Genomic DNA, 14,861 nt, shown 5'->3' on the forward strand with positions numbered 1-14,861 from the left:
CTGGGGAGATCTTTGTTGTCCCTGGAGCACCCTGTTAACAAACTGCCCCGCACCAGCTTTGTCTGTGGCTCTGCATCACTTGAGCCTTTCTAAAGCTTATAATAACTTTCTGTTGAGTTTGGCTTACCCACAGAGAGACCACCCAGAGGTTTTGGTTGTTTATTTCTTTTTGATGCTGACCCTGTTTTGTGTGAGTTGGGCTTTGTTTCATCTTCCCTTGAAGATAACAGTTCTACCTTCCTGATAGCACTAGCAATAGTAATGTTAGACCTTTTTTAACCAAATCTTCCTGTCCTTAAAAAAAAAAAAAAGTGTGAATTTTGTACCACTTCTTAGGGCTTGTTGACTGTCTGGCAATTTCAGCCTCTTATTTTGAGAGGGATGAAAAAGCACAGTATGGGGGGAAAGATGATGAGTACTGTGCAATAACTTTAGCTTAGGAGAAAAGGTTCTGCTCTGCCTCCAGATGCTATAATAATACTTGGTTCTGAGAAATTTCACCTATTAATTATTTTCCAAAACTAATAATTAGGAATCATTTCCTGCTTGCTTTCTAAATACAAATGTTTAAAACTTAAAAAAAAAATTAATCTTAGTTTCCAGCTGAGTTAGTAAATAGATATTGAGTGTGCCATGAAACAATAGGGAAAAATGCCAGACACTGTTGTTCACTATAAAAATAACCTGTAATGTGGCATATTAGAGTCCTCAGCAAGCACTTTCTGGGTTCTTTCGTATTCATTAAACAGAATTTTAACTGTACAGTAGCTAAACTGTTAGGCCTTGTTTCTGGAGAGTATATTAACACATTGCTTGGACTCTGGAAGGACTTCGGTGCCCACCTTAGGCTTGTAGCTGTGCTTTACTAAATAGACACCAAATTACTCAAATACCGGAACAGCCACAGACCTTGCAGCCTGTGTAAGCCTTGTAAACATGTGGCTTCACAGCTGCTCAGTGTCTTGGTGATTGTAAAATTCTTCTTGGATCAAATGTCCAGTTCACGCCATTTGTCCAACTGTCTTTTTTTCTGAACTCCTATTTGTTTCTGCTGCCAGTGAAGCCTGCGTGCTTGGCCCCAGGTCACCTGCGCTCTCCTGTGTGCTCTGGGTTGGATGTGTGCCATGCAGCTCTGCCCCATTGCTGTGACAGTCAGATGTCTCTCAGCTGTTTTTACTGTGGCTACTATAACTCAGACATAATTCACTGCTGCAAGTCTTAGACTACAATTTGCCTTCATCTCTCCAGAATTCAGGATGTTCATGTCTTTGATGCAAATACATGGCCAGAGTTGTTACAGCTCATCTCTGTTTGGCTCTATTAGTTTCCTGCAGAAGCTGGGTCAGAGTCCTTTGTAAGAGTTGCAGCTGTAAGAGCTGCTTCCCCTGCTCCTTTCACTCTGCCGAAATGTCTGCCCTGGCCGTGTTGCAGACCTGAGAGTGCTGACACCATCTCAGCCAAACCTGGTCATATGGAAGCACTTCCTGAACTTCTCTGTTACTTAAGCCAGATGAAATACCTCTTCTGTTTTACCCATTGTTTTTAACTACCCCTTACCTCTTTGTTTTATTCTGTTTACTTCATTGACACTTTCAGACTGGGATGAGAAGTTTTCATGTCACTCAAAATCCATCTTTGCCTGTCTTAACTGTGTTTCAGCCTTTCTCTAGTGTTTGGACTTGATAAATCAGAGGAGAAAGGGATTGTTTTTGGTTGTTTCAGCAGTACCAAACAGTTCAGTCAATATAATATGAATGTTTTAAGTTGTTACTGTAAAGTGTGTTTATCCACATGATGATGACTGTTGCACTGTGGGGAATGCAGTGCTGCAGGAAGACCAAGCAATTTCAGGTGCAAATCAGCAACTTTCATGAATTTCTTTAGAAGTACCTTGAACCCAGGACACATTTCATGATTTCATTTTGCTGTTTTGGTTTTGTGAGTCATGAATTTCAGAACTGTGTAGAACAATAGAGAAAAATACAATGCTGTAATGTTAAAACCCAAAAATCCAATTCCTGAAAGGCTGCGGCCTGTATACAGTTAAGGGAAAAACAAAAACATTGACAGTAAGTGGAAAGCAATTGCCAAAGAATGAATAAAGCTCTTCAGTTTCTAATACTTGTAATGCATTGTCTGAAGTCACTCACTTAAGCATAGTTGGAGAAATGCTCTAATGTGGTCAGAAACAGTGATAAAACTCTATCAAACTACTGAGAACCAGCTATCGTTGGGATCTCCTGGTGCCTGAAATAGGAAGTAGCTCAGTGACTTAAAGCAGGCTGTGCACTAAAGGCAGCTTTTTGAGGAGACAAAAGCTGTAAGTTGGAGGCAGAAGTGTATGAGAAGTCAAAGGTAATGGAGAAGAGATTAAAAAAACTGGAAAGTATTCTGAAGAGTCATTGTCCTTGCTGTTGCTACAGACTTGCCTTGTATTTGCATGTCTCATTTTGCATTTCCATTGCTGCCGCTGTATTTACCAAGGATCGGAGTTTCTCTCTTCCAAATGGTTTGTTCAAACTGTTTTTTAGTTTGACTTCACATTAGATGTAAAGGGAAGTACTCTTGCGTAGCTGTGGTAATTGTATCTGAGCAGCTGAAAGATTCCATTGCGTCTTTTAAAATAACAGTACCCTTCTCCTATCTTCACTTAAATCAGCAGTGATCATGCCACTAACCTGTATGTGAGCATGCAATTTACTTGTTTTCCTGCTAATCTACCAGTTTGGCAGATTTTTGGTATGTTTAAAATGTTTGTGTTTACACTCTTGTTTTCCTATTTCAGAATGGTTTCACTCCACTGTATATGGCAGCCCAAGAAAACCACCTGGAGGTTGTTAAGTTTCTTCTTGACAATGGTGCCAGTCAAAGCCTTGCCACAGAGGTAAAAGTTTGAGTTTTACAGTTCATGAACAAAACAAAATGTGCTTCAGCAGTGATCCTTGCCAGCTGATACCAAACTTGTCTTTTAAATACAAAATCAAAGAGCAGTAAAAATTCTCTTTGCGAAGTGTGCTAATGAATATCGAGTTACTGGCTTTTAAAGATTTTTAAACCTTCTCTTGCCGTTTCTAAAATAAAAAATGACTCTAACTAGAAACAGTTCTAAAAATAGGTGTGCTCTTAGTCATTACTGGTAATCTTTCAGGTTATGTACTCAAAAAGGGAAGCTGTGTGCATGATACAAAAATTCTCCACACTTTGTTAAAAGTACTGAGTGATGTAGGGGGCAATCATAAAGCAAGAAGTGTTCATCTATGCTTTGAAGCCAGCTCTGGGATACCAGTAAAAACCCAGGGTTACTTAGCGCTTGGAGTATTTTCTGAACTATATTTATTACCATGTTGATACCCTCTCTGCAGCATTCAATTATCCTGTCTGGTCTTGCAGTGATAATTTCAAGCTGACAGCATGACAGAAGATCTGTCCTTGAAGGGTGTTCTGTGATCTTTCTACAAAAAAAAAAAAAAAAAGAAAAAAAGTTTTTATTTCTTAATTTAAAAAGTAATTCTAACTCAAGTAAGGCAACTTGGAAGGAAAAAAAAATACCGGTGATTATAAGAATAGCAAACAGTAATAGGCTTAAATTTAGTCTTAAATAGTACCTAAATGTACTGAATTTAATCTGGTTTAAAAACAAAAAGAAGTATTTCAGTATTTGCTCTAACCTTTTACTGACATCTGATTGCTCTATCTGAACTTAAATTACAAAGAAAATAATGCTAATTTGAGAAGGTCACACTTCTTGCAAAATACAAAGTGCAAAATCGCTTCATTGCATCACTATACACTGATACATGTATGGAAAATTTCATCTCTTTTGAAGACAGTATTATAGCAATAAATCATGGATCAAAATAAAGTTTTCAAAATCACTAATCTTTTCTTACAACTAGCGATGTGCATCAGAGAGTACTTCCTGGAAAAGCTCAAAGACACGAAAGCCAAGAAATAATAAAACAAAGTATTTTAAATGTAGGACATTAATTGAAAAATACAGCTTTCAGAAAACTAATTTCTCTTAGAAACAGTGAAGTCATTAGACACCCAGAGACCTACAGCAGATTCTGACTTTTGAAAATATCCTAGCCACTATATGATTTTCTAAAAATAGATATATACAGTTGTGCACAGGTACTTGGTTCTGATTGTTAGGTATTTTTACCCATGAGCTTTTTGTGTGTCAGTCTAGGCTGAGCTTTTCTCCAACTCAGCCTGATAAGGCGTGATCTAATTTTATCCTTGGAGAATTCCTTTGAAGATAACAGACTACAAAGCAGTGTTGCCTTTATTGCCCTACTTGTTTGTGGTAGTTGCTTATAGGTGCTTTATTATTTTCTCTTGGTCAAACCTTTAATACAAAGATTATTGATCTCTGTCAATTTAAGTTCAAAAGCCTTCCTTATTAAACAATTAATACGTAGCTAACTATTCACTAATAATAACTCTATAACAAAGGTGTTTAAATAAAAAAAATAGAACCACCTGTTTTCTTTAAATTGTTTTTATTTTTAAATTAATTATTTTTTTCCAAGGGTGGGCTTTACTTTATATTTTAAGGTACAGTTACTAATTATAGTACTTGACGTTAAGATACTTGCAATTGCTTTTTGTAGGTTGGCATCTTCAGATAGCATGTGGTGGAAATGCATTTTTGTCATTGCTAATATTCTTGGTCACAGTTTGATTGGCCATGGCACAGGGATCTCTGCATAAACTAAAGCCACGGGCAGCTCTCATCAGAGTTAGGAAACTGGAGTATAGAAGATGGCAGCTGTTCTGGTGTTGAAATGAAGTGCTCCCCTTTGTCCACTCCCTTTTCCCTAAGGAAAGGAGAAAATGAATTCCTAGGACTTTTATTTTCTCATGAGATTTTTTTTCTCATTTTTATCAGAAGAGAAAGCCTGATAAGAAAAGATGATGTTGGTAGCTTGTCGTCATGAAGCACTGACTGTGCTGCAGCTGTTGGCTGTATAAATAGAGAGGGAAGCGGGTGCCTCCAGGTCACCAAGGCATGTGCTGTCTCAATCAGGGTTCCTCCAGGCAAGAGCATCCATTTGTGCAGGTACAGTGTAGCTATATTTCTGGAGCCCTCTTTGCGGTGCTCATGATGTTTTTTTGGCCTCCAGAGCTGTGCAGCATGTAAAAAAGAGGAAAGAAAAACAAAAAAAACAAAAAAGGAAAGATAACTCCCTGCCGCCCCCACCCCGCCCAAAAAAAAGGGGGTGCAAAAAAACCTTGTTAGTATTCGAGGAATTTTAGTGATATTTTCCATCTGTTTTTTTCCTCCAAAATTTTGCAAAAATGCCTTTTTTTTTTTTTCCCAGAACTCCCTTCTGCTCTTAAAATGCAGTTTCCCCAAAAGTTAACATTTTAACTCCGCACTTTTGACGTGGTAGGGACCTGCATTCTTTTATGTCATTGCTGCACTTCTGTTTCACACTTAGACATACAGATTCAACATGACAGAAGTGGTTAAAAAGTCACAGAATGTGTTTGCCAACCGGACTGTAACAAAGTTTGCTAATATAAACTTCAGACATATTAATCAAGAATCACAAGTAATAGTGAAATAAATATCCCAAGTAGAGTAATTTGCATTTGTGGTTTTTGAGGGGTTTATGGGTATTATCTTGGGCAAATCTGTGTGTTTTTCTGGGTTGGAATGCTACTTAAATGTTGGGGAATCTAAATAACAACTCTTTCATTTTTCAGTTTTCTAAAAATCCATAAAAATAAAATTATTAAATCATCTCAGACTGTACTTTTCCTGTGTTTGAGGAATCCACTCTAAAATCTTTTAAACAAAAATTCTATTTTTCAGGTCTCTGATTCCAGATTTCTTTGGTTGGCTATTTACTAGTCTGAAAGGAAATAATTTCTGTTTATAAGTGGATTGTATGTCACATCTATATTTTCATAAGTGGAAATGTGCTCTTTGGTGTTGTAGTAAAACAACTGGTTTCGTGGGAGAAAGTGGAATTCCTTTTCAAGTATTATTGAAATGTATTATTAACAGATAAATATATTGATAATTTAAAAATATATATATATGTTTAAAAAAGCATATATTTATGTTTTAATTGCCACATTTAGATATTTAAGAGGATAGAGATTAAATTTAAAAATAAAATAAAAATAAATGGATGCTATAACCTGTAGGTTTGGGGAAGAAGGATGATAATTTGTCTTGGAGACATCATCGCCACATATACTTATGTATATAATAAAATGTATTAAATGATAGTGAATAATTCCATGCTTTTTTCCAAGTCCTAGTCAGTTTTGCTTGCTTGTGTCTTGTAATTTTACTCTCACTAATGCTGAGATTTCTTCCCTTCCAATTTCCATCCCCTGCAAAGTTCAGAATAGGTGTTGAGAGTCCCCATTGTATGTTGCAGGATGGTTTCACACCTTTGGCAGTAGCTTTGCAGCAAGGTCATGACCAGGTGGTTTCGCTGTTGCTTGAAAATGATACGAAGGGAAAAGTCCGTCTTCCTGCTCTTCACATCGCCGCTCGGAAGGATGATACGAAGGCAGCAGCTTTGCTCCTGCAGAATGACCACAATGCTGATGTGGAGTCAAAGGTCAGTTGTAAAAAGAAACAACTTTTGTTGCTGTTAAGTGCTGACCACATGTATTACGTCCAGTGAAGATCTCTCTTAGTGAGGTACTTTGCTTATGAGTTACGTGTAAATTTCTCCTATAGTGTGTAAGTAAAAATAATATTTACTTTGCTTCCCTTGCCTCTTTCTTCCTCACCTCAGTTTTATTTAAATCAGGGTTAACTTCTCCTTTAAAATCTTTTCAAATGGTAAATAATAAACAATATATTATTACAGCTGTTCTCTTGGAAATGAAAGACAATACTGTAGTGGTGTGCTTTAGAGGTCATCCAGTTAAGTCATTTGATTAGTTGTTTGTGAAATTGCCACTTAGAGAACTCTGATAAACATGTAACAATTAACATTCAAAATACTTGATCATTCAGCTTCCATTCAGTCAAGCTTCCTTTGTGCCAACTGTGCTGTCATCCAAGCTGCCGTGCCATGTAGCAATCATGACGCTTTCTGCATCCATATCACCAGTGGTGAACTAACCGTTCATTTTTTCCCCCTCTTTGCTTCCAAATGTGTTAACCTAGATGATGGTGAATAGAACAACAGAGGTATATATAAATATATATATGCATCATCACTCCTCCATGACTTAGTGCTTCTGCATCATTTCTTCCTCCTTTTTGCATTGCCTTTTATAGGATAGACACCCGCTTTAGATGAAATAAAGTAGCATGTGCTAGAGAAGACTGTAGTTTAGATACCAGGGCTTTCTGCAGCTGAAACTAGGGTTTAAAAATGAGAGTCAGCATTCTTGGGAATTAATTGCCATCATAAAAGAGCTGTATTACGTAAGATGGAGTTTTCAGGGATTCTCATGGAGTAGATGTTTACCAGATGTGTCAAGAGCTGCAGACAACCCTGTCGTGTTGTGCATCCAGGACTGATTTCAGGCTTCTGCATGACACTTACCTTGATGGTGTCAGCAAATAGAGCAATCTGAGAGTGGTTTTAAATCTGCAAAACTCCCGAAGCAAGGCAGTGGCAGCTAGCATGGCTTGCTAACAATTTAGAAATGCATCTAGTTCCCATAAGGTTTCATACTTTGCAGGACTGATGGAATTGCTGCATGTTTTAGCATTATTTTAAAAGGAAGTAAAACTACTTAAATATGAAAATAACTCACTGAAGTGGTGTTATCAGTAAGGCATCTTCTAATTAGGTTGATAACTTGTGGTGTCTGAACATAACCCAGTGTGATCGCCCTCAGTGGGAGACTGATCTTTATGGTACTAACCCTTGGAAAAAAAAAATCTATATTAATCATTTAAAATGGTCTTTGATGTTGTTTTCATTTGCATCTACTTTGAATTTATTTTTTTAAAAAAAAAGCAAGTATCATCAAATGACTTCTATCTGAACTTCTGCAAAGAATCTCTAAGAGATTTAACTTGCAAGACTGACAACACTGATAACAAGTAGATGTTTATATTAGAAACTATTTTCTTACAAAAGATCATTACTTTAATACTCACATGTTTTGTTGCTGTTTTTCTGAAGTAACTGAAAGTTTTGTCCTAGTTCTGGTCTTCTAGAATAGTTATGCTTATTTTTTTCCCTTCTGCAGAGCAATATGTTTTTATTTAGACTCAGTGTGTAAATAATTGTCAGTGAGTAAAAACTAGTACAGAATTGGAATGGTGACTTGCAGCACACTCCTATTACTAGCTTTTGTCAGTGATGTGATACAAATTTGGGAGTACCAAAGATATATATATATAAAAAAATTATCAATTGTTTGTTTGTTTGTTTTTCCAGAGCGGGTTCACGCCCCTCCACATAGCTGCTCACTATGGAAATATCAATGTAGCTACACTGCTGTTAAATCGGGGTGCTGCTGTGGACTTCACTGCAAGGGTAAGAGTGAAATCATAGTTACACTTAAGTTTGTTTCATCTTTACTTTGAAACACTTTTTCCACAAGGTATAGAAATGCCCATTGTGCTTGCCAGCCAAGAGGCCTGGCCTGACAGCTCTCGTTACCTTAAGGTGTATGGAGCAGGGTGTCTGTGCTTCTGAACTGAACCTAAGCTCTAGTCCTCACTCTTGAATACCTCCATTTTAATCAAAACCAGCTGCTGATTTCATAGTGTTGCAAAGATTCAGTGAGATGAATGCCTCCACCTGTAGCCTTACCATATGGCAGGAATGCTGTCCCTGTTGAGTTGTCCTCAATATGCAGTTGTTTCCAGTGAACATGGAGGGCAGGTGTTGGTGGTGAATAAAGCAGCTGTGCCTTCACTGCGTATGCGAGTGTCAGATGATAAAGGAGATCTGAGAAACAAGACAGGTAGAAAATGAAGTGAGGTACAGAAATGAATGGGAGTCGATGATTTGAGCCGTATGGCAGAAGTCACGGTAGAGTGGGGGAAATAACTCTCCTGATCCCATAAGCTATGCTTGAAAGTCATGACCACAGCCCAGGAAGTGACAGGATAGTTCCTCAGATAAATGGAAAAGGAGAGGAAGCCAGGAGGGAAATGGTGTGGGCTTCCCAGGTGTCTCCTGGTCCGGTGTAGAACAGCATTTCAATTAAAGTGTGTGTGTTCTGGGGTGATCAAGTGTGTATTGGAGATGGTATTTATGAGGGGAATTACTTGGAATGGTATCTGCGATTGGACAGAACTGAACTGGAAAATTCAGCAGCTCCTTTTCAGAGGTTTTGAGTATGTGTTGTTTTAATTGCTTTTGCATGAGAATAACTACTGTGCTACTGCTTAAAGCATTTGCCGCGTAACAAAAAGCAAATTGTAATGTTTTCTTTTACTTCGGATAATTCGTATATCTAAAAACTTCACTGTTTCTATAGTTAAAGAACATATTTACATAGAATTATAGAATCATTTAGGTTGGAAAAAAAACATATCAAGCAAAACGTTTGATAAACATTGCAAACCCACAAAACTGATAAAATAGTATCACGTTTATTTACTGGGGAAATTGTTTTATTTATGGGACTTGGAGTTAAACGAAAAATGAACATTTTTTGGTAGTGTTCGTCCATGGTTAATAAGGGGAATTGATGGAGGATGTAATAGACCAGGAACAGAAATGTTGGGGAAAGCACCCTCAGTGTTTTGACCCAGAATGTTTTTTCACTATAAGTAGGAGTGCAGGTGGAAAGTACAGATGCTGGCCACTATTCACTCAACATAGATCTATGAATGTAGTTAAATGATTTGTTAATGAAGATAAGTCCCCAAAGCTAAAAAATGCTATTATAAGGCATGATCTAGCACTTAATATTGCTGGTGAGAGGAATGCTAGTAGATACTGGGTGAAGCTGGTAGGTGCATATCAAAGGTAAGGATCTACTCATATATTTCTCACAAATTATTTTCCACATATGTGCATCACTCATATGGATCTTCTGTTACTGATGAAAGAAAGTCTGAGGTTAGATCCATGTGAAATTCAGAAACTAAAGGTAGATTTGGGGTGTAAAGGGCTTCTGGGAAATTTCTAACTGCATGCTTGATTTTCACTGATAACGTTACTCCCTCTTACTCCTGAGGCCTTAATCCAACCAAATTAGAGCATTTTAAGTCATTTCAAACTGTCATAAACTTTGGTGTTCAGTGTTTGATAGGTGCTAATCACAGGAGCAAGGAAGGTGAATGGGTTTGGGACAACTCTTTCTCACTCAGAAGCAAGATGAGGGGTTAGCCATACTACTACATTAGCAATTAGCAGTGTTTATTACCAGTATCACTAAGCATCATCTGCATATGCTTATTTCAATAAAATAATAAATCCTGGGCTTCAGCAGCTCTGTTTCGGATTAAGAGCACTGTTGGAGAGTAGATCCGAAATAATAAGGGCATCCTCACTTCCTCTTGAAGATTTGGAAATCCCAGGTTCTGCCTCCATTAGTTGTCATCGTCAGAGGCAGACTGCTCAGAGAACCGGGAGGTCCAGATGCACTGACATCAGCCTGAAGAGCAGCGGGCTGATGCTGTGACTCAGAGCACGAAGCAGCTTGTTGTGCTTGCGGTAGCTGGGTGGGGGCATCCGCAGAGCACATCTCTACTGCATGGTGGCTGCAAATTTAGGTAAGGCAGCTCTGATGGGAGGAATAGTAGCATAAATAACAGTAATAATGGAGTTGAATTTAGTTCTTCAGTGCTTATCAGACTGATGAGTCAGATTCTGGGAGAGCAGTGAATTTGTAGGCAAATGAAGACAAATGTAAATGGAGTATAAAGTATCATTATCAGCACCAGGTAACAGAGACCTTACTTGATCCTTGATTGCCCAGAGTGCACAGCAGGCAGAGGCACTACAACAGATACTAAAAAGGACCCGCAGGTACTGCCTGCCCACTGCCACCTCATTGTTTAATTTGTGTAACCAATATCCACAATGTGCAGCATGTCTTGCCTGGAGGAAAGCCCCTTGTTTGAGTTGCTCACAATCTGGGAAGACAAGCAACAAAGCAAAGTTCTGGAAGGGATATAACCCGAATAAAATCATACGGTGTGTCTGTACTCTTCTTTCAGAAGTACAAAGAGCAAACTGTAGGATGGGGGTATCAAAAGGACTTTTGACAACCAACTCTTCTCCCTTTGTTCTCGCTAAATAAATACAAATTGACACTTCTCTATCTCTAAATTCGTGTTAAAATGTTTAGGGAACTATCAGTTCTGGGGAGGGATTTGAACAAGAGCAGGGGATTATGGTAATGGTACACTTGTGTGGAAGGTGATAACACGAAGACACCTGACTGTCAGCGGAGAGGGATGGAGGTAATGAGAGGGACATGTAAGATGAAGGCAGAGCTCTGAGCTTTAAGGGAAAGGGCAAGTGTGGTGAAAAGAGGAGCTGGTGAAATGATGTAAGAAACAGGAGGTCAGATGGGAGGCAAAAGAGATTTCTTCAGCTGGTATGTTTTCAGTGGGTTTCTGAGAGGCCCAAGGGAAGAAAAAGGTTCCAGCAATGAAGGCAGGGAAAGATGAGAGCTTGATGATGGCTCCTGGTGTGTGTACAGGAGGTGAGCAGTGGTGCTGTATTGTAAATAAATGATGTCCCCAGTGATACGCAATAGCAGCTGCTCCCCTCACCCCTGCCAGTGTACACCTGCCTGCCTCTCGATGTCATAAACTCCCTTGTTCCTTTCTTTCATTGCATCTAAGAAAAATAGGCATAGGTCCAGGAGCTCTTGCAGGTGTGACAGCACTTGCTGGCCTATGTACCTGCGGAACATAGAGGCTGGGAGGGAGGGCTGGAAGGGTACCTGCTTCTGGTTTGCGCTCTTCCAGACCAGCAGTTGATTTAGTGTCAGCTCTTCCACTGAACTGTGTTCGCTCTTCTGTGCCTGTGCTTTCTCCTCCAACCTTGTTGCAAGTGCAGGGAAGATGGCACAACATGGAAAGTTCCCTGCAGGATGGATGGAGATGACTTCAGTAAAATCAGCTTTGTGATACCCCTGTTTCCACCCATTTATAGAGAGGCAGCTCCAAGGTTCTTCATAACCTCGATCCAAATGAAACAGAATCTCTATATTGGGCTGAGTCTTTGCCACTTTGTAATGAAGGAAAAATACTCACTCCAAATTGCTTGACTTCTTGGGCTCAAAATCTACTGTAAACCTGTTACAATTACTGGCAGGGTACACACTGGCTTGGACATAGCAGGCATTTTACATCCGTTCATCATCTCTCTCTGTAAGAGACTTGCATGTGTGTGGCTATGCTTCTCTGAAACTCTTCAAAGCTAAGGAAATTCCTTCATCACGTTGCCTTGTTTCCCTCTTGCTTAACTGTGAGATAATCACATATGGGCTAAAGAAGGGGAGGAATAGAACAAAGGGTAACTGAGGGTGAAGTTGGTCTCCTTTGTAACAAAGCTAACGTGAGTATGCTCACTACTTGTGCTTTGAAGGATTGCAACAATTTGTTGCACCATTTCCTTACGAACAAATATTGTTCATCAACCACTTGTAGTTTCGAATCAAACTGTATCTGGTGTGTTACCCAGAGTTTTGATGGTTTTAATATCTACTTTCCATCTTCTGGAACTACTAATCTACTGGTTAGCATAGAGAAATGCAGTCTGCCAAGTGGGCTCTGCTGTTCCAGGCTTTCGGTTCAGGAGACCTGTTGCTGTGGCATGCAGTGACCAAACGCATGGTAATAACTGCCATGCTCCCATCTTAGCTGCTGCTTCTGGAGCTGGATGCAGTTACAGGGGCTTTGTGCCATCTGCTTGACTCTGATTTACCAGGAATCAGGTCTCCTTCAGCCTGAGGGCAGGGGACTGTGCTGGACATAAAGGACAGAAGGTCACAGAAGGTTTCCGTTCTCTTTTTGTCTCTCTGCTGCCCCCATCAAATTTGCTGTAGACTGCTTTGCACTTTGCTATCTAGGACTTGGAAAGATGCATCGAGGTACATGCTAAAACCAACTAACAGCTACTGGAAGGAATGAGAAACCAGTTTCCTTAGCAGTTCTGGTTACACCTACAGTATCTGGTGCAAGAAAGCTTTTTTTATCTAAATCAGCTCTAATCCCTGCAGAGTGCCTGCGCTTTCCCATTCAGGCCTTGCTCGTGCATCCCTGGGGCAGTGTGCAGGGAGGGCAGGCAGTTTGATCTGCTGTGCTTCATGGCCAGCTGTGATGGAGCTGTGGTGCCAGATTGCCCTGTGCGAAGTCAGCAACAAGAAAGCACAAAAAGTGTTTCTCCATGGCTGCTGTGCAGACCAGGGAGGCGGGAAAGGTGCTTTGAATAAACTGTATTTTCTGAGAACTGTAATTAGGCAAAAAAGTATCTTTGGGGGGTTCGCAGAGTCTTCAGGTATCATCCTTCTGTCTCAGATTGTCTTCTAGTAGAAATATCTGTGTAGCCCAGGTAAGGAGATGCCTCACAAGCTCTGCCCCTCTCTGAGGAAGTGTAATGGCTAGAAAAGAATCAAAAAATCATTCTCTGCAGCTTCCAGGGCAGTGACTGAAAGAAACTTCTGTGACCCTCACATCCATTCCATACTTGAGCAGGTCAGAAGATTCAGGTAGCAAAGTAATTCTCGATGTGAAGGTGATCTCTACCCTCATCTTTCTTGCCAAGCAGATGGGAGGTAGTCACTGTGCCGTGTGTCTGCATCCAGCCCTGTGAAGAGCCTCCCAGATTCACAGCACTCCTTACTCTAGAGCAGATCTCAGTTCCACTGGGAGTGGGCTTTGCATACAGAAAGGAAGGATTTGGTAATCTTGAGAGGGTGGTGTGAGGACAGCATGCATTAATGATGACCCTGAGGCTGAGGAGCAGAACACCATTAGCCCGTCAAAAAAAGCAGGCAATATGTAAGTGACAGTAACATAAGAGAAGAACATCTTTTTATTTCCCTAGTGGTAGTTTGCCATAACAGTTCCTTGTTATGTTCTTCCTTCTTTTCTTCCAGGATTCATTTTATACATCTCAGTCCTGAAGAAAGAGAAGTACACACAAGAATTAATTTAGCACAATATAAGATTCATTAACAGTAAATAGAGGAGAAAGAAGCTGAAAATTCTTTGAACTGTCTTAAGGTTTCCTGAAGAGCATCTGATTGTGTGTTTGTGGTTGTATGTCTAATTTGTTTTATAGTTGAAAATCCCGTGCAACTCTCAGTGATCCCAGTAACAGCTACTAGAACATAATACTTTTATCTGCAGGGGTTGTACTGAGTTTTAGCTCCAGTTTTGAATTACAGAAAAATATAGGAGGAGAAAATACTGATTGTTCTCATATAAAATGTGTTGTAGCTGCATGGTTACATATGACAGTCTTCACATACACGGCACAATCCTTCTCTACCCACACAAACTGGCAATGCTAATAATAGCCATGCAGGATTGTTGATGACAATTCCAGTATATGGCAATCAATGTTAAGCTCTTTTCTTAAGGACTCATAATGGTGGAGAGGTTTTCCAAACTTTACACTTCAGCAGTCTGCCTGCTTTCAGCTTCTATTTTCTTGATGCACTCTTTGTCAATTCTGAGTCTGCTCTCAGTTGGGAAAACTGAGGACAACCTTACTAAATTCCAGCTTCATCTGAACATTTTGGTAAGAAACTGTATTTAAAAAAAAAATGAAGGTAAATAAATGGAGTTTTTTATAAAACTATTCTCTGGTGGGGGTCTGGGAGGATTGCTAAGCAGTGGAGGTAAGCTCTCTCACTGGTAGCAGGGAGAAATACCAATTTCCTACAAGACTGGCAGTGGGTCTTCACAGTTCCCTGCGTGGTCTACCCCTGGCAACAGCTGCAGT

At 39.5% G+C, this 14,861-nt stretch overlaps 1 protein-coding gene across 12 annotated transcripts in view; it reads left to right on the forward strand.

The window, feature by feature from the left end:
* Nucleotides 1-14,861, forward strand: part of ANK3 (ankyrin 3) — a 365,999-nt gene that overhangs the window by 224,203 nt on the left and 126,935 nt on the right. For all 12 annotated transcript variants that reach the window (XM_067000746.1, XM_067000749.1, XM_067000752.1 and 9 more), the window contains 3 exons: nt 2,786-2,884; nt 6,402-6,587; nt 8,376-8,474. In XM_067000746.1, coding sequence (XP_066856847.1) covers nt 2,786-2,884; nt 6,402-6,587; nt 8,376-8,474 — 384 coding nt within the window. The remainder of the gene's footprint in view (nt 1-2,785; nt 2,885-6,401; nt 6,588-8,375; nt 8,475-14,861) is intronic.

This window comes from Anser cygnoides, chromosome 7 (assembly GCF_040182565.1).
Source record: "Anser cygnoides isolate HZ-2024a breed goose chromosome 7, Taihu_goose_T2T_genome, whole genome shotgun sequence".
NCBI classification, from domain to species: Eukaryota; Metazoa; Chordata; class Aves; order Anseriformes; family Anatidae; genus Anser; species Anser cygnoides.